A 19,049-nucleotide genomic window follows, 5' to 3' on the forward strand; every position below is an offset into this window, starting at 1 on the left:
AGACAACATAAAAAAAATTAAACACAAGGTATTGAGTTTTAAAAATTAATTTTTAATCAACAAGAAAATAATATGAACTATTTTGTGGTTTTTTTTTTAACTTTTTTTTTTTTTTTTTCTGTTTTAGCTCTGCAAAAAAATATGAAGATTAATCATTTTTTCTTAATGTTTATTTTATGTACCTCATGATTAATTATTTAAACATTTGATTTAAAAAAATTGCTAGCTCATTTTTTGTTTTTTTATTTTTATTTTTGTAAATATAATGGATAGACTTAGATTTAGGTCATAATATGATTTGTTTTGTTTTCCCTCACCAATATGCGTTCAACATGTATATCATATATTTTTATATCACATAATCATAGTTTTAATTCTTATTAAATATATATAAATGCTTTAATCAGTATGTAGTGAAATTGAAAAATTAAAATAGATAAGGAAAATAATAAAGAATGCAATCTAATATTATTGAATTGGAAAGTCTATAGAAAATCAATGTAATATTTTTTTGGTATAATTATTGTCCTTAATAGTCATTTTATAGTAGGTTATATATGTCATTTAATAATTCATAATAAAGTGAGGTCAAGTGAGCAAATTTGGAGGTCCCAATAGCAACACTCATCTTTTTTTTGATGAAAAGAGGTCAGCTCATCATATAGATTCAGCAAGCAGTACAAAAACGAAATACTTCTAAGGGGTCGACAGAAATAATCGTTTCTCAGAGTACCCTGAGACTCCTATTCTAAAACAAGAACAAGAACCCACTATACCCCCAGTACACTCACCTTTTTGACAGTTCACACACTTTTATTCCAAACAAAAATCAGTAATCTCCATAGCAAGATAAAAAACCCTCAGAGATTATGATCTTTGCGACCTAACAAAATTAAATAATAAGTGGAGTAGAGAATGACTTGTCACCCTCCACTCCATCTTCATTCATTAGAGCCACCCAATTTGAGAATCCCCAATCAATCTCAGCCCAACAAGAGACCCCTGCAGTCCATAGGGAATCCATCAACCAAGATCGAGCCCAAAAGCCCCAGTTAAACATGGTAGCCCTAGCATCCCCCAAGGCCCAAATTCCACAGAATCCAAGTTGAAACCTAGCCTCACCACCATCAGCAAGTCCACCAGTGGCCACCATGGTCACCGTCGAACCGTACAAACACAACTAGCACAGGCCAGCGCCATTCACCTCTTCACCGCCAGAGGGAGCAGATATGAAACGCCCGAACCAGGCCTCGCCGTCGAGCAAGCCAGATCCACCAACTCCATCCTCGGGAGCACCCACCAAGTCAGAAGCCAAACGACCGTTAACTGAGGCAGAAGAGAGACCCAGCCAATTCAGATTCATCCAATCTCCGGCACCATCATAGAAAGTTGCCGCCATGGGCCCGCCATCGCCTTTGCCGTCAACGAAAACCCCTGCTCCTCTTGTCTTTGACAAGGTGGAAGGCGAGAAGCTCTGCGCCACCACGACCAAGATGGCCATCATCTGAGGCTTTGATCCCCCAAGGAGACAAGCCCGAACCAAACGTGAACGACACCGTCGAAGCCAATCGTCGTCGTCGCCAAGGAGGGGATAAGAAAGCACAACACCGCCATCCTTCCATATCTAAGGAACAAGACCACTATGTAGTCGAGAAATCTCTCTGTCGAGAGTCAATGAGTTTTCAGCGTCGCCGCCAGTAAACACTAGCGACGACCTTAGATTTGCACTCAAGAGAGAAAAACTAAGGACGTCCTTAGTGTAGCCCGACCTTATATATATATACAGTCCGGCTACACTAAGGACGTCCTTAGTTTTTCTTAGGTACGGATTTCCGGTTTTCACCCACTTTCTGATCAAATTTTCACATCTTAACCGTTCAGTTTTTAGGTCCTAATGTATGGATCACCTCTGCAAAATTTCAGCCAAATTGGTGATCATTAAGGCATCCAAAACTGCAAATTACAACAATGTAAACGAACGGTTCCGGTTCGACAGATTCGGTTCGTTCGTGTAAATTGCAGTTTTGGACGCCTTAACGATCACCAAATTGGCTGAAATTTTGGAGAGGTGATCCATTCATTAGGACCTAAAAACTGAACGGTTAAGATGTGAAAATGTGATCGGAAAGTGGGTGAAAACAGTAAATCCGTTCCATAAGAAAAACTAAGGACATCATTACCTGAGAAAAATCCTATATATATATATATATATATATATATATATATATATATTATAAAGATGAATTTTAGTTATATAAATTAGTTTCTTTTAAGTGCATGTATTTTTTAATTTATTTATTTTGTATCATGTTAATGAAGTTTATGTAATATTTTGTATCATTCAATCGGGAATCTACATATTTGCTTCCGAAATGGCACGTGGCACTTAAAACATCTATTCAAAAATGTTATCAATAATACAACATAAATACCTCATCCAAATATACATCTTAAAAATTAATTTTTTCCTCAACAATTAATTTTAGTCTAAATTATAATATTATTAAAATAAAATAAAATCATACAAATTAGAAAACATAATGTAAAATCATAAAATACTTGAAATGGCTAAAATTTAGCCCTCTTGAAGATGATTCACTTGTCATGAACTAAATAATAATAGAGAAAAATTCAGCTACCGTCCCCAAACTATTCTGCCAAGGCCAATTTGATACCCGAACTCTCAAAAGTATCAATGTGATACCCAAAGACCTAAATTGGCATCAACGAGATACTTCCGTCCAAAATTTCTGACGGCGCCGTTTGTTTGCTGACATGGCAAGCACGTGGGTCCAAAAAAAAAATGAAATGACTTATTTACCCTTCTATTTTTTGGAGAAAAATACTATCGTCCCCAAACTATTCTGCCAAGGCCAATTTGATACCCGAACTCTCAAAAGTATCAATATGATACCCAAAGACCTAAATTGGCATCAACATGATACTTCGGTCTAAAATTTCTGAAGGCGCCGTTTGTGTTGCTGACGTGGCAAACACGTGGGTCAAAAAAAAAAAAGTGAAATGACCCATTTACCCAAATCGAGCAATTGACAGTGTGTGGGACAAGCCAAAGGTACCAAGTACCAGCTGCCAAGTCTTTTTCTTGATCTAATTGTGCTCAAATGCTATCTGGGTTGGTTTTGCTTTTTTGGTTTATGCTGGGTTTGTTTTTAGTTCTTGTATACATGAATTCATAGTTATATGTTGCTTTGACCTTGTGATTGTGATTTTGATCGGAGTATCTGATATCTGTTGTTACTGACATGACGGTGGCGGTGGAGGAGGGCGTTTGATGACGGAGGTTCTATTAGCGAATGGGTGACGGTCTTTGCGAAGAAAGAAGATGGTTGGTGGAGCGGTTCACTAGAATTTGGTGTGCAGCTAACCAGTTTCCCAGTTGGTTGCCCCGAAAGAGGAACGATGTTGGGCGGAGAAGAAAGAAATCGGTTTTGGCGGAGAAGAAGACATGGGCGTCTCTGGGTGCCCAGAGCATTTTTCTGGGTGCAAAAAGATTTGATTTTTTTGTTTTTGTTAATCGTGTCACCCAACTTTCGTTTTGGGTCCGTCTGCTGGGAGTTGAGTGCGAAGAACATGGATTTGTAGCAAGAATTGGAGAGGATGATGGCAGTGTTGGTGATGGTTTGGGTGGAGGGGAAGGAGATGAGAGAGAGGAGGAGGCGAGAGAAGAAGAAGATGACTGAGGTTGAAGAAGAAGCAGAAGCTATTTTTCTTTGATTCTTGGGTGGAGGAGAAGGAGCGGAGCTTGCGGCGGTTTGGCTAGAACAATATCCCAGAAGAACAAGAACAAGAAGAAGAAAAATAAATGAAAAGAAGGAAAAAATGAATTAACAAAAAAATCACTTTTTTTAAGGGCCCACGTGCTTGCCACGTCAGCAAACAGATAGCGCCGTTAGAGATTTTTGACAGAAGTATCACGTTGATGTCAAAATACATCTTTGGGTATCACATTGATACTTTTGAGAGTTCGGGTATCAAATTGGCCTTGACACCATAGTTTGGGGACGGTAGCTGAAATTTTCTCAAAAAAAAAAAAATGAAAATTAACAAAATGGGTAAAAAGTCGATTTTGTCCTTTTTTTGTACCCACGTGCTTGCCACGTCAACAAACAAACGACGCCGTCAGAAATTTTGGACGGAAGTATCACGTTGATGCCAATTTAGGTCTTTAGGTATCACATTGATACTTTTGAGAGTTCGGGTATCAAATTGGCCTTGGCAGAATAGTTTGGGGACGGTAGTTGAACTTTTCTCATAATAATATTTCTGGGGGCTAAATTATAGTCCTGGACCCAATATAGCCCCTCCTTACTGGAGATGGCCTGGCCTTACTGGCTTACACTAGATTGGAGGGGAACTTCCAAAAATTCCAAACCGGGAACTTCCTAGAGAAGTTTCCAAAAATTCCAAACCGGGAACTTCCTATATAAAGACAAAAGCCTCCCAAAAAAGTCTTAGACAATCCCGCTGAAAGGACTCTATGGCCAGTACCAGCAGAGTACCCCGCGACGACGACGACGACGACGACTTCATGGACATCGATACGCTCGACTACGACGCCGAAATCGCCTTCAACCTCCAACTCGAAGAAGCCATAACCGCCTCCCTCGCCCCTCAACCACCCTCCTCCGCCGCCCGAAACGACGCCGCGTCGGTACTCGTCCGACTGGAGCAGGCGCTCAAAGACCGCGTGCAGAGCGAGGTCGAACTGCGGCGGCCGAGGGACGATCTCGCGCGTGTGATTCACGACGCCAAGGTCGCGAGGGAGATCACTGACATTCCCGACGACGAGTGGGAACGGTCCGGCGGCGACTTCGCCAAGCCCTTCGACGGAGGCTCGTCGTCGGCGGCGGCAAGTGTGGAGAGCGAGGAGGGCGAGTTCAGGCTCTATTTCAAGGGTTTGGTGAGCGAGGAACAGGTTGGGGATCGGAAATTGGTGCTGGCCGGGATCGGAGTAGCAATATGCGACCCCAGGGATAATCTGGTCTTCGAGGTTAAGAAACCGCTGATTGGGAATGGGCTTAGTAGAAATTCGGCCCAATTGAAGGCCTTGATCGAAGGGCTCACTGCTGCTCTGTCTTTGGGGCTGAAGCGAATCACCTTCTTCTGCGATAACAATCCAATCATTCAGTTTGTGAGTTGATCTCTCATCTTGGCTACTTTTTTTTTTTGGATTGAATTTGTTTGATTGGTTTTTGAAAAAGAATTGATTTTTAACTGTGTTATTATGGGATTTTACTATCTTTTTGGTTCCATGTCAAATTTCAATGTCAAGAACTCAAGATGTCATCCATGGTGGACAAAGAGAATATATTTACCCTGAAGAACTTATTTTAGTATAAGTGACTATGAGAAAAAGAGGTTTAAAAATTGAGTTTATTATTGTAGAGCATGCAGTGTTGGAAAATTATACTTGAAGTTGTATTTGACATGTGCAGGTTAATGGGAAATGGCCAGCAAAGCAGCGCAAGATAGTAAATCTTGTTAATCAGGTTAAGAGCCTTCGAAGCAAGTTTACACAGTGCAACTCCAGGCTTGTGCCTCGGTTGGAAATTAAGTTTGCATTTAAACTTGCAAGAGATGCCATAGAGTCTCAGTCTCTGTCTCAGATGAAGCCTGCAGAATCTACCACTCACAAGAATGTGAAAGAGACTTGCGTGATTTGTATGGAAGATAGTGATGTTAGTCAGATGTTTTCAGTTGATGGCTGCCTACATCGATATTGCTATTCTTGTCTGAAACAGCATGTGGAGGTGAAGTTGCTTCATGGGATCCTTCCTAAATGCCCTCATGAAGACTGTAAGTCTGACCTTAGTGTCGACAGTTGTGCGAAATTCTTGACACCTAAACATGTTGACACTATGCGTCAACGTATAAAGGAAGCTTCAATTCCTGCAACTGAGAGAGTTTATTGCCCATATCCAAGGTGCTCTCTCTTAATGTCAAAAAGCGAGGTTTTACAACATGCTAAAAAAACCTTGATGGGGGCTGTGGAACAATCAGGACTTAGGAGATGCATGAAATGTCACTACCTTTTTTGCATCAATTGTAAAGTCCCTTGGCACAGAAACATCACATGCGCTGACTACAAAAAGTCGAATCCTAATCCTCCAGAAGAGGACACAAAGCTAAAGTTCCTTGCCTCTAGTAAGCTTTGGCGCCAATGTGTGAAGTGCAGCCATATGATTGAACTTCTTGAAGGTTGCTACCACATGACTTGCAGGTATTTAGTCATGTCTATTCTTGTTGACGCCTCTTAATTTTTTTTTATCAAGTACTTTCACATTTTGTCAGATAAAATACTGCAAGCGAAAGAGGACTCTTTCTAAAAAGTAAATTTTCTGATCTGAATTTTTGAGACAGCTATTGTCATTGTCATAACCCGAAAAGCAAAAGGCCATATTTTGTCTTCTATAAACTAACCTGCTTGCTCCACTTTTCGTTTTAAAGTTAATAAACTAGGTAATGATAGTTTTGAGATTACTCGCAACTAAAGGTAACAGCAGAGGTGGGCAGAGTAGTGAGTGATCATTGGTAAGAGGACAGTCTCTGCTTTCTGACATATAATCTTGTACATCAAGTAGAAACAGTTGTGGGAAGAGTGATTGAGGAAAAGGGTTGAAATCAAATGTTGGTGAAGTTGAAAATGAGGATGGGAAAGGGCTCGATGACCTTTGATTTGTGGTTAAAATGATTTTAACAGAACTTAGAAATACTAACTAGTGGTTTGGGAATCTCTGATTCCTATCGGTATTGTTATTTCTTAAATCTAAGCTGTTGTAGATTAAGTTTGCAAATGACTGTATTTATGTCTCCACCAATTATTTTATTTCTTTTGTAGGTGTAATTATGAGTTCTGCTATAATTGTGGAGCTGAGTGGAAAGACAAGAAGGCAACATGTACATGCCCGCTGTGGATTGAGGATAATATTTTGCATGAGGATGATGATTTTGATGGAGAGTCGGATTCTGAATCTGAAGTTGAATTTGTGTAACATATCCTCTCCAAAGAATTCTCCCCTTAAATTTTCTATGACTGGAAAATATTGAATAATGTTTACTTTTATAAGTTTGGCCATTGAACGGCTGTCTCGTTTTTGTAGTTTGGTTTTCAATTGCTTTCTACGAGGTTTTTGCATCTCTTAATTATGGTAAAACATAACAAGGAGATCATGGCAGGAAAAAAAAAATACTGAACTCATATAGAACAGTGTCACGAAGAAAGTACTTGATAAACTCATATAGAACAGTGTCACATGATGGAGCTATGGTCGATGGAAAAATAGAATATACTTTTGTCTATGGTTGTTCGTGTGTTAGATTTTACACCGTGGTTGGGAATCTGCATTTTCAGTATCATGCTCGTTGGAACTGAAAGCTGGTGGATAGTAACTGTATTCATGTCATCTTGGTCGTCATTCTCATGCTTTTATTGTTTCTGCAGAAGTGAGCATGATGGATGCCCACTGTCAGATGAGGATAGCAGTTTGGATGCCCAAGTTGATAAATATTTTGAGGAGGAAGAAGATGAGGACTACAATGATGATGAATATCAAAGTGAAGATGAGGAGGAAAAAGAAGTTGGAGGTCATAAGTATGAAAACGATAGTGAAGATGAATATGAAAGTGAAAGCGGTGTAAGTGAGAAAGAGGTTCAGGAGAGACAGGTTCAAGAGCAATTTTTGGAGAAAGATATCGAGAATCATATCTTGTCTGATGAAGGTGAATATTATGAGCTGGAGGAAGAAGAAGATGACAACGACGGCGAGGACTTCAATAATAGTGAGTGTCAAAGTGAGGATGAGGAGGAAAATGAAGTTGGAGGTGATGAATATGAAAACGAAGGCATTGTAGTTGAGGATGAGGTGCAGGAGGGACAGATTCAAGAGGAGGTTTTGGACATGGATATGGAGGATCATAGCTCGTCCCATGACGATGATATATATTTTGATGAAGAGTATGAGGAAGATGAAGAGGAGAACTATTGTGACTTCGATAGTTGTGACTTTGACTCGGATTTTTAGTTCCATCCCCGAGCTAATAATTTTCCAGTAGGAATGTGAAGTAGTAATCAGCTGCCTCTTTGGCATCGTTTGGTTGCCGGAAAAGAAATTGGTTTCTTGGTCTTTTCCATGAGCATGGGACAGTAAATTTCCTTACCAATGTTTGGAAACACCAGAAAAGTAATCGCAAAATGTATTTTATTTTCCTTTCCGATGTTTGGTTTGTACATGAATAGGAAAGTAGGTAACATTAATTTTTCAATAATATCTTTGTTATTAAAACATAAACAATTCAAGATTCAAAAGTTTCTTAGATAATTGGGTGATAACAATCATTAAAATAATCTTTAGAGTAGGTAATTAATGTGCAATTAATGCAAGGAAAGTATGAGCGAAAATGAATCCCATGGGGTGTGGGAGGATTCCTTTTTCCCCTTATTTTCCCTTCATGCAGGAAAGTTGTTATTTTCCTTGGGTGTGCCAAACATAGGAAATGATCAACTTTCCTTTCCCAACATTTCCATTCCGCGAACCAAACGAGACATTTTTGTAAAACTGCTTGCCCATTTTAAAATCTGATAATCATTCAATATTGCGGTGATGTTTTCTTGGTCAAACCGCTCAAACGCCAGACCCCTTCCACTCGATCTTCATACCTGGCTCGGAATAACCGCTCATGAGTCATGACAAATTGGGGACACTACAGGAAAAGAGAACGATACATACAATAGATTACAATGTGCTTGTATCTTAAATCAGTTGCCAAGCAAGAAAGAGAAAATTTGTATCATCCACTACTAGTCTACTACAATGACCCTACATTATTTTAAGAGTCTACATGACTATAAAAATTATCTCTCACAAAGAAAATAGCTCAAACATCATTTTGTCAATGCACTCAATTGTGGTATTCCAGCATATTTTTTTAACTTAGTGAAAAATAACTTCATAATACGTAAGCTAGCAAACTAAAGAAATTAATCAATAATTATCTCCTTATCATTAGTAGTACGGCAAGGAGTCTTGGATGGATATGTCAAGAGCAAAAGGCCAATCCCCTCCTACTCCTTCTTGGTCTTGGTAGGGTTTTCATTCCACACCCCCAATCGGAGCCTCTCTTCAAAGAAAAAGGATCTCTTTCCTCAATTTCCAAACCTTTTTCAAAAAAATAGGTTTGGAAATGTCATATGGGAAACCCTAACCATAATTTCTCATTTACTGTTAAAAAGCTTCTCATCCATTCTAGAACATTGCTAGTAATAGACGCAATGTTGCAGATTGTCTCTTTCACTTCAAAAGCAGGAGGTATGTTGGTAATCCGCACCCATTAAAACAAATCAAAGAGAGGAACCTTGTTAACAGGATTCATACCATCATATTCCTGAAGTATAAATGGAGATCGAGCAAAATTCCAAGGCCTGCCACAAGGGACCTTTCTTCTATCTCCACAGTCGTCAAAAGAAAAGACAAGCATAGCACTCGGCTTCTCTTGAACCCGAAAACTATTCTCCTAGATCCTAATGTGATGGAAGTGAAGCCGTAAATCCTTTACATCCACCGCCTTGTGAGTCAGAATCCTTCCTAGTAGAAAGGATTAAGAATTCACAATGTTGCTTACCTAAATTATCAGAGATTGTAGATGACAAGTGAATATTAGTCACATATTAAATTTAAAAACTGAAATTATAATAACTTAGAAGTGCGCATTTATTATCAGCCGTTAGATGAACAACACTCATAATTAATGCAAGAAGATGATGAGGTTTTTCCTTTCATCAAAACCCACCTCGTCCAGCAGCGCACCCGTATCGGCGTGTGGCGTGTGCAACCGGACGGGCTTCTCTTTCTGTGGGTTATCGATTTCCTCACATGTTCAGTTTTGGGCGATAGATTTTGCTCAGATGGCAGAGGAAGCAGTGGTGATGCGTCTGCATCGGCATTGCTCTAACTTGGGTGGATTTGATTCGCTTTAGCTTGGGTTGGCGCTGGTTTCTGAGATTGTGAGGTGGTGGGTTTAGGTCGTAGTGGTGGTGGGTTCGGTTGGGCATTTTGAACAGCGGCCTTGATTACGAGATCGGGTTCCTTGCGCTGCGGTGGCTTCGATGAGGGTAGGTGGATAGTGGGCTGCGGTTGTGGCTTGCCTATGAATCAGGTACAGCGTCGGCGATGGTGGTATGAAGGCGATGTAGATATGGCAGGTCAAGGGGCGTGGTGGGTTTCGCAGGGCTTCTGCATGCCTTCGTTGAATGGGCGGGTGATTGGGCCCAGAAGGCGCCTATGTGGGCTACTAATCTCTTAGTTGTTTTTTTTTTAAACAATAATTTCCTACCTTGTAAGGAGAAGCTATGCACTTTTGTGCACCTACGTCTTTTTTTAGGCTTGCTATTTACTATGTCTTTTCATAGTTCATAGGCTTACTTTACAATAAGTGAGCATGGATGTTCATTAATGAGTGGTACTATATATATATATATAGACACACACACACACACCACGTCTTCTTATTTGCCCTCTGTATTCAAGGCAGTGGAAATGTATGTAATGTACTGCTCTAGCTTGAGACTATAATGAGAAATCGTTGATCTGATTCAAAAAAATGCAAGAAGATGATGAAAAATGAGTAACTAAACATGGACCAAAACAAAACTGCTTAACATGCCTATAAAATGTTATCATTATCTAGCTACCAATTTTAAACTGAAAAACAAGAGGGTGGGAAAATGAATTATTTGGAGATTTGGAGATCCACTTATATATAAAAAGGCCTGCTCACCTAAGAGACTGTGAGGCACAAGTGAATCTGATGGCTGAAAATGCACAGTTTTAAGTTGTTATAATTTTTGTTTTTATATTTAATACATGTGGTTGAGATGCACTTGTCCCTCACAATCCCTTAAAATTGTCCCTTAGGTGAGCAAATCTGTATATATATATATATATATATATATATATATATATGCACTTGTCCCTCACAATCCCTTAAAATTGTCCCTTAGGTGAGCAAATCTGTATATATATATATATATATATATATATATATATATATATATATATATAATATATATTTAAATAAGGGCTACTGCGGCTGCAATCAAGACTTGATTGATGAAACTGCTAAATACAATAGGGGTGACATGTGACCTAAACCCTACATTACAATATACCTCAAGATGACATCTGAATAATAACAGGAGTCTCTATAATTATGATGTATTCAAACATGCACAAACTAGCAAAGAGTGTTATATTGACTACTCTATTTTCTTTACAATAATGGTGGCATTTCGGAAAGTTAAAGCAATGCCATAAAACCAATAAAGTTGCTTTCCTAATATGCTGACGACCAGAATTAAATCCGATAACACGATATTTTATCCTGCCACGAGGAGGTAGCGTCCATTGTACAATGAAAACATAGCGATATCTCGCTAGGGCACACAAGGCACTGAGAGTGCACAACCAGGCATATAGTCTGACTAGTCCTACAACTATAGAGTAGGAATTTATTGTCAACCTAAATCAGCAAAATAAAAACAAATAGTAAAAGTGAAATAATAAAAACCTAATAGCCCTCCAAAAGGGGCCTAAAAGCACAAGCCCAGCCCCCATTCCAGTCACCCCTGCACGAACCACCGGCATGACGTCGCACCTCAACCTGCAATGAACAACCAGCTGACGATGGCGGCCGAATCTCCAAGTCAGAGAGATCGAAGTCCCAACCAGATTACATGTGATGCCCCGGAAATTCGTATTTATTTTCCGAGGATTTTCCGGAATTTAAATTGTGGTTATTGGACGGTTTCGTGGCTCGTGGACGGAGCGGAAGTGTTTCGGGCGAATAATTATTCGAAAAGTATGACCTTAGGGGGGTTGCAAAGGTTGACTTTTGATACGTTGGGATTCTCCGAAAACTTCCTTCACAAAAGTTGTAGAGCGCGTCGATACGAGTTCGTGGACATGTGGAACGCGAGAATCGGAGTTTGTATAAGATAGTTATGGCCATTGGAAGGAATTTTCATTTTGGTATAAATAGAAGTTTCCCAAGTTGGAAACTTACTATTTTCATTTCCTTCCTTTTCCGAAAACCCTTCTATCTTTTCTCTCTCTTCTCTCTCGACTGATACCTTCGGTATCTGAGTTTTTCGACTGACCCGACCCGGCTTTTCCGGCGAGCTCCGGCAATCTCTGGCCGTGAAATTTGGTCAGCTGGTTCGTCTCCTCCGTCTGGTCGTCCCTGGGGTGTCCTCTTGCGGCGATTCTCGGTGGAGGAAGTGCAGCAAGGCGGTGCAGTTGAGGATTTCGGACCCGGTCGGAAATCCTTGTTCCGACGTCGGAGAGGCTTCAAGCCGAGCTTGGGGAGCTCAGAGCAGCCTCCTTGATCGATCATTGGTGGTTGTTTGGATCGATTCACGTAAAACTAGGTTCAACTCAGATTGGATTACTGTTCACGGCTTGTGAGATAGTTTTTGACCCTTTATGCTTGTTTTCTGACTTCGAGCTAGTTATGAGAATTCACAATCATGCTTAGATGAAGAACTTTGATGTTGGGAGTTTTGTGAAATATTGAGTTTTGGCCTGCGGCGGTGCGCCACTGCCTGTGGCGGCGTTCCGGCCATGTATGAGACTGTTTATGATATTATATGTCTTCTACTCGTCGATACGAGCGTTTTGATATATAATACGCATATTTTGGAGTTCGTATGGAATTGTTATGATTTTTACAGTTTCATACCGGTTGATTTATTCGATCCGTGAGGATTCGAGCGTCCGATCGACTTGTGGTTGGGACGTATCGATCGTGGATGTATGCCGGAGACTTTGGGAGGTCTCGGATGTGATTTCGCCTCGATTGCCGCCACTTTGGGGATTTTAATTCAAAACAGGGGTTTCGAACTTAAATCGTTTGTGAATCGTTACTAAGTTGAAACTATATGTGATTAGGTACTTAGGAAGTATTCTTGGACGGTTGTTTTGTGGTTTGGCTGCTTTGTTCTGTATTGAAGACGTAGCGGGAGTTTCGAGGTGAGTAATCTCACAAGGTTCAATTATGAACGGATTTAAATTGGTTGATTTTGATTAGCTTTCGAAATGAACTATAGATGGTATTATTGGCATTTCTGAGTGGATGACTATGTGTGTACATATATATATTATGGGATATATATATATATACATATGTATACATGTATTAGTGGTATTCCTGAGTGAATGACTACACACATATATATATATATATATATATATATATATATATATATATATATATATATATATATATATGTGTGTAGTCATTCACTCAGGAATACCCACAACCCAAAACAATAAAACGCATCAATTCATGCATATTGTTTTCATCAATCCACAACCCACCAAAACATATATATATATATATATATATGTTTTGGTGGGTTGTGGATTGATGAAAACAATATGCATGAATTGATGCGTTTTATTGTTTTGGGTTGTGGCTTTTCGGAAAACAAATGGTGGGAAATGGTATTTCTATTGTTTTGAAAAGTGTTGTGTGGATGTGAGAGTCACAGGTTGTGATTTCTCCTTTTGATTTGATTTAATGTTTTGATCCGACGACCAGTGGTCTGAGGATGTGAGAGTCACAGCTTGTGATTTCTCCTTTTGATTTGATTTAATGTTTTGATCCGACGGCCGGTGGTCTTAGGATGTGAGAGTCACAGCTTGTGATTTCTCCTTTTGATTTGATTTAATGTTTTGATCCGACGACCGGTGGTCTGAGGATGTGAGAGTCACAGCTTGTGATTTCTCCTTTTGATTTGATTTAACGTTTTGATCCGACGACCGGTGGTCTACAGATGTGAGAGTCACAGGTTGTGATGTCTCCGTTTGATTTGATTTGACATTTGGGGTCCGGTGCGACTCGTTTAATGTTTTGATCTGAAGGTCAGGTTGGCCTAAAGATCCGGGGTTGCAGGTTGCATCCTCAGGCAATGTATATCGTAAAGTTGAACCTTGGCTGAGCTGACAGGTTACGATATATTCAGTTAGAGCTCTAGTCTCTCTGCCATGGTACCTCATGGATCTAAGTAGGTTACTTACGATTACTGGGTACGTATTTTGTCCAGGTTGGACTAAAAGAGTCATATGCTATTTGTTAGGTTAACAATAGGTATGATTGATGTGCATATGTGTTTTGTCCAGGTTGGACCGATTTGATGTGTTTTGTCCAGGTTGGACCGATTATGTGTTTTTTTTCAGGTTGGACCGATTATGTGTATTTTTTCAGGTTGGACCGATTATGTGTTTTTTCCATGTTGGACCGATTATGTGTTTTGTCCAGGTTGGACCGATTTGATGTGTTTTATCCAGGTTGGATCGATTAATCATATTTGAATTGTTAGGTTAACGATTTATATGATTTTGCCACGTTGTGACTTTTGTGATTTCCTTTTGGGAAAAGAGTATCGTTTTGGGAAGCATGGTATGTTTTCCTTATTCTCGAGTCGAAAGGTTTTCCTCGTGTTTGGCGTGAGTTGTGCGGGCTTTTATCTCGTGATTTTGTGTGAGTTGTTTTGAGTTACTCATACCGGCTTGCAAAAGCTTACCGGGTTTGTTGTGTGATAACCCGGTGCACCATTCAAACGGTGTAGGGGTTAATCATGCAGGTCAGGGTAATCGTGGTTGAACCTGAGGTGGCGTGTTGGTAGCATTACGGTAGGAAGTCAATTTTGTGACTTTACCGTTATAAAGACTTCCGTTGTAGTAAGCTCTGAGGAGCATTTACATTTTATTTTGTTGTTGACAATTTAATTCGTAAGCTTGTGTAATATATAACTCTGTGGAGTGAGTGTATATTAATTTTGAGGGTTCAGGGCATCAGTATGTACTTGGTTTAAAAAGGCAAAAGGTTTCCATGTATTTGTATTGATGACTGAACGTTCACACATATATAATTATGGGGTTATATATTGATTTTTAATTGTGTTAAAAATCAGGGGCGTGACAGTTTGGTATCAGAGCGTAAGGTACATATTTGGTGATAATCAGTACTATCCGAGTGATGGCCCGTCTGCAGCGGATCCCCATCTGATGCTCTTCAGTATTGATATAATCATTGGGTATGTAGGAGTGCTAGTTGTGGGTTAGAGTGTAGAATCGTCAGAGCATTGGTTTGCTCTGTTAGTGAAGTTGTGAACTTAGGTGTAGGATCCTTGGGTTGCAGTCCTTTGAGGAATGGGAACCTCTGGATTGAACTTTGGTGAGGTGATAAGGATTGTTTTCGGGGAAAACTGTATCCTTTCCTACGAGCTTAGTTGTTTGATTTTTTGAAGTCATGTTGTTTGACTTGTACTTGCGTGTTGGAGATTTTGCAAGTATTAATCAAGTGTGTTTTGCTCCTTAGGTGATGGATTCACAAGGAGGCAGAGCTAGGGGTCGAGGTAGACCCAGAGGCAGGGGTAGAGCCCGAGGTAGGGGCAGGATTCCTCCTGTTGAGGAGATTTTTCAGGATGAGGTGGAGGCATCGCACGTTGTGCAGCCTACTACACCTGTTGTGGATGTTGCGGATCCCACTCGTTTGTCGAAGTTGGCAAAGGAGATCTCGAGGCTGGGAGGAGTTCCATTCCAGGGAGGAACAGATCACATGTTGGCAGATCAATGGATCGAGAACATGAAGACCTACTTCGAGATGGTCGTCTGCGACGACATTGAGAAGAGAAAGATTGCTGCGTTTATGCTCCAAGGCGATACACGAGTATGGTGGAGCGGCACGCAGAGAGTTATGGATGTGTCCACTATGACCTGGGATGGTTTTGTGGAACTGTTCCTGAAGAAGTACTTTCCGCCTTCAATGAGGGAGCAGTTGGAAAGGGAATTTGTCTTGTTAGTCCAAGGAACTAAGAGTGTGAGGGAGTATGAGGCTGAGTTCTCAAGGTTGTATCGCTTTGTGAGGCAGATGGATGCTGAGAGCTTGGCCATGAAGTTTCAGTGGGGACTGAATGCTTCGATCCTGCGCGATGTCGCTGTTCTGGAACTGAAGACGGTGAAGCTCATTTTTGCTAAGGCTATGGCCATTGAGCGGGAGAACCTGACTTTCCAGGAGCACGAGTCGGCTGAGAGGGACTCCCGAAGGAAGGGAAAGGCGACTGCTGAGAGCAGTGATGGGACAGATAATCAGGGTGGGTCCTGGAAAAGGCGGAGGACTCATTACCAGGCGTCAGCTAGGGAGGCAGCTGCACCTGTGGGGCAGGTGGCACCCGTGAGGTGTTTCAATTGTAATGAGTTGGGCCATACTTCTAGGGTTTGCACGAAGCCGAAGAACATTGTATGCTTTAGATGTGGCCAGGCAGGGCATTACTCCAGAGATTGTACCCAAGTACAGGGTGGAGGACAAGGGAATCAACAGAGGCAACTACCTCAGGGAAATACGAGGGTGTTTGCTGTTGGTCAGCAGGGTGCTAGGGAAGGAGGTACCTTATCTTATTCTACTTGTGTTGCTAGAATGATGGGTGATAGTTGCGTGCTTCTTTCCGTGTGTTGTGTTGTGTGAGTTTTGCCTGTTGTCTATAGTTAAACTTTTGAGTGTGGCATGTGATGTGATGCATCCTTCATTGTTGTGGTAGTAGAGGGTCTATACCACTTTGATTTTGATTACAATGACAGGTGATGATTTATGTGTGAGTCAGGCGGGGCCAGACCTTAGCTTGATTTTATGTCCCCAGGTTGGGTAGACACTTATTAAGTTGTGATATGTAGGCTCGATTTGAGTTGAAATGAAGGTTTCATTTTCAATTCTTGTAATGCAAGGGTTGCATTATCGAGGAAATGATACAGATACTGTTGTGATGACAGGATTCTGGACTCTTGTGTGATCTGTGTGTAGTGCTGCAGTCACAGAGTCTTTGTTGGGTAGTGTACAAGGATGAGATCCATGAAATGATTGGGTTACCACTAAGTGGTGTGGTAACGATTCCTAGAATTGTGATACTAGGTAGGGTACCTGTATCTATTGTTGATCTAGGTATGTTGGACTGTGAGACAGGAACAGGTGGTTGATGAATGAGAATTGGATTGAGCATGATTTATTCGTACTTGTGTGAGGAGGTACGTTTAAATTTCGGGACGAAATTTCTTTAAGGGGGGTGAAATGTGATGCCCCTGAAATTCTTATTTATTTTCCGAGGATTTTCCGGAATTTAAATTGTGGTTATTGGACGGTTTCGTGGCTCGTGGATGGAGCGGAAGTGTTTCGGGCGAATAATTATTCGAAAAGTATGACCTTAGAGGGGTTGCAAAGGTTGACTTTTGATACATTGGGATTCTCTGAAAACTTCCTTCACGAAAGTTGTAGAGCGCGTCGATACGAGTTCGTGGACATGTGGAACGCGAGAATCGGAGTTTGTATGAGAAAGTTATGGCCATTGGAAGGAATTTCCATTTTGGTATAAATACAAGTTTCCCAAGTTGGAAACTTACTATTTTCATTTCCTTCCTTTTCCGGAAACCCTTCTATCTTTTCTCTCTCTTCTCTCTCGACTGATACCTTCGGTATCTGAGTTTTTCGACTGACCTGACCCGGACCCGGCTTTTCCGGCGAGCTCCGGCGATCTCTGGCCGTGAAATTTTGTCAGCTGGTTCGCCTCCTCCGTCTGGTCGTCCCTGTGGTGTCCTCTTGCGGCGATTCTCGGTGGTTGTTTAGATCGATTCATGTAAAACTTGGTTCAACTCAGATTGGATTACTGTTCACGGCTTGTGAGGTAGTTTTCGACCATTTATGCTTGTTGTCTGACTTCGAGCTAGTTATGAGAATTCACAAGCATGCTTAGATGAAGAACTTTGTTGTTTGGAGTTTTGTGAAATATTGAGTTTTGGCCTGCGGCGGTGCGCCACTGCCTGTGGCGGCGTTCCGGCGGTGTTCCGGCCATGTATGACACTGTTTCTGGTATTATATGTCTTCTACTCGTCGATACGAGCGTTTTGATATATAATACGCATATTTTGGAGTTCGTATGGAATTGTTATGATTTTTACGGTTTCATACCGGTTGATTTATTCGATCCGTGAGGATCCGAGCGTCCGATCGACTTGTGGTTGGGACGTATCGATCGTGGATGTATTTCGGAGACTTTGGGAGGTCTCGGATGTGGTTTCGCCTCGATTGGCTCCACTTTGGGGATTTTAGTTCAAAACAGGGGTTTCGAACTTAAATCGTTTGTGAATCGTTACTAAGTTGAAACTATATGTGATTAGGTACTTGGGAAGTATTCTTGGACGGTTGTTTTGCGGTTTGGCTGCTTTGTTCTATATTGGAGACGCAGCGTGAGTTTCGAGGTGAGTAATCTCACAAAGTTCAATTATGAACGGATTTAAATTGGTTGATTTTGATTAGCTTTTGAAATGAACTATAGATGGTATTAGTGGCATTTCTGAGTGGATGACTATGTGTGTACATATATATATATATTATGGGATATATATATATACATATGTATTCATGTATTAGTGGTATTCCTGAGTGAATGACTACACACACACACACACACACACACACACACACACATATATATATATATATATATGTTTTGGTGTGTTGTGGATTGATGAAAACAATATGCATGAATTGATGCGTTTATTGTTTTGGGTTGTGGCTTTTCGGAAAACAAATGGTGGGAAATGGTATTTCTATTGTTTTGAAAAGTGTTTTGTGGATGTGAGAGTCACAAGTTGTGATTTCTCCTTTTGATTTGATTTAATGTTTTGATCCGACGACCAGTGGTCTGAGGATGTGAGAGTCACAGCTTGTGATTTCTCCTTTTGATTTGATTTAATGTTTTGATCAGACGGCCGGTGGTCTTAGGATGTGAGAGTCACAGCTTGTGATTTCTCCTTTTGATTTGATTTAACGTTTTGATCCGACGACCGGTGGTCTGAGGATGTGAGAGTCACAGGTTGTGATGTCTCCGTTTGATTTGATTTGACATTTGGGGTCCGGTGCGACTCGTTTAATGTTTTGATCTGAAGGTCAGGTTGGCCTAAAGATCCGGGGTTGCAGGTTGC

General features: G+C 40.6%; 1 protein-coding gene across 1 annotated transcript; it reads left to right on the forward strand.

Moving 5' to 3' along the window:
- Positions 1-4,427: 4,427 nt before the first annotated feature.
- LOC133731683 (uncharacterized) lies at positions 4,428-8,227 on the forward strand. Its single transcript, XM_062159080.1, has 4 exons — positions 4,428-5,152; positions 5,457-6,241; positions 6,860-7,009; positions 7,463-8,227. Exons 1-4 carry the CDS (start codon positions 4,499-4,501, stop codon positions 8,040-8,042), a joined length of 2,169 nt encoding a protein of 722 aa, XP_062015064.1. The 5' UTR covers positions 4,428-4,498; the 3' UTR covers positions 8,043-8,227.
- Positions 8,228-19,049: the final 10,822 nt, after the last annotated feature.

Source organism: Rosa rugosa, chromosome 2 (genome assembly GCF_958449725.1).
Source record: "Rosa rugosa chromosome 2, drRosRugo1.1, whole genome shotgun sequence".
Lineage (NCBI taxonomy): Eukaryota > Viridiplantae > Streptophyta > Magnoliopsida > Rosales > Rosaceae > Rosa > Rosa rugosa.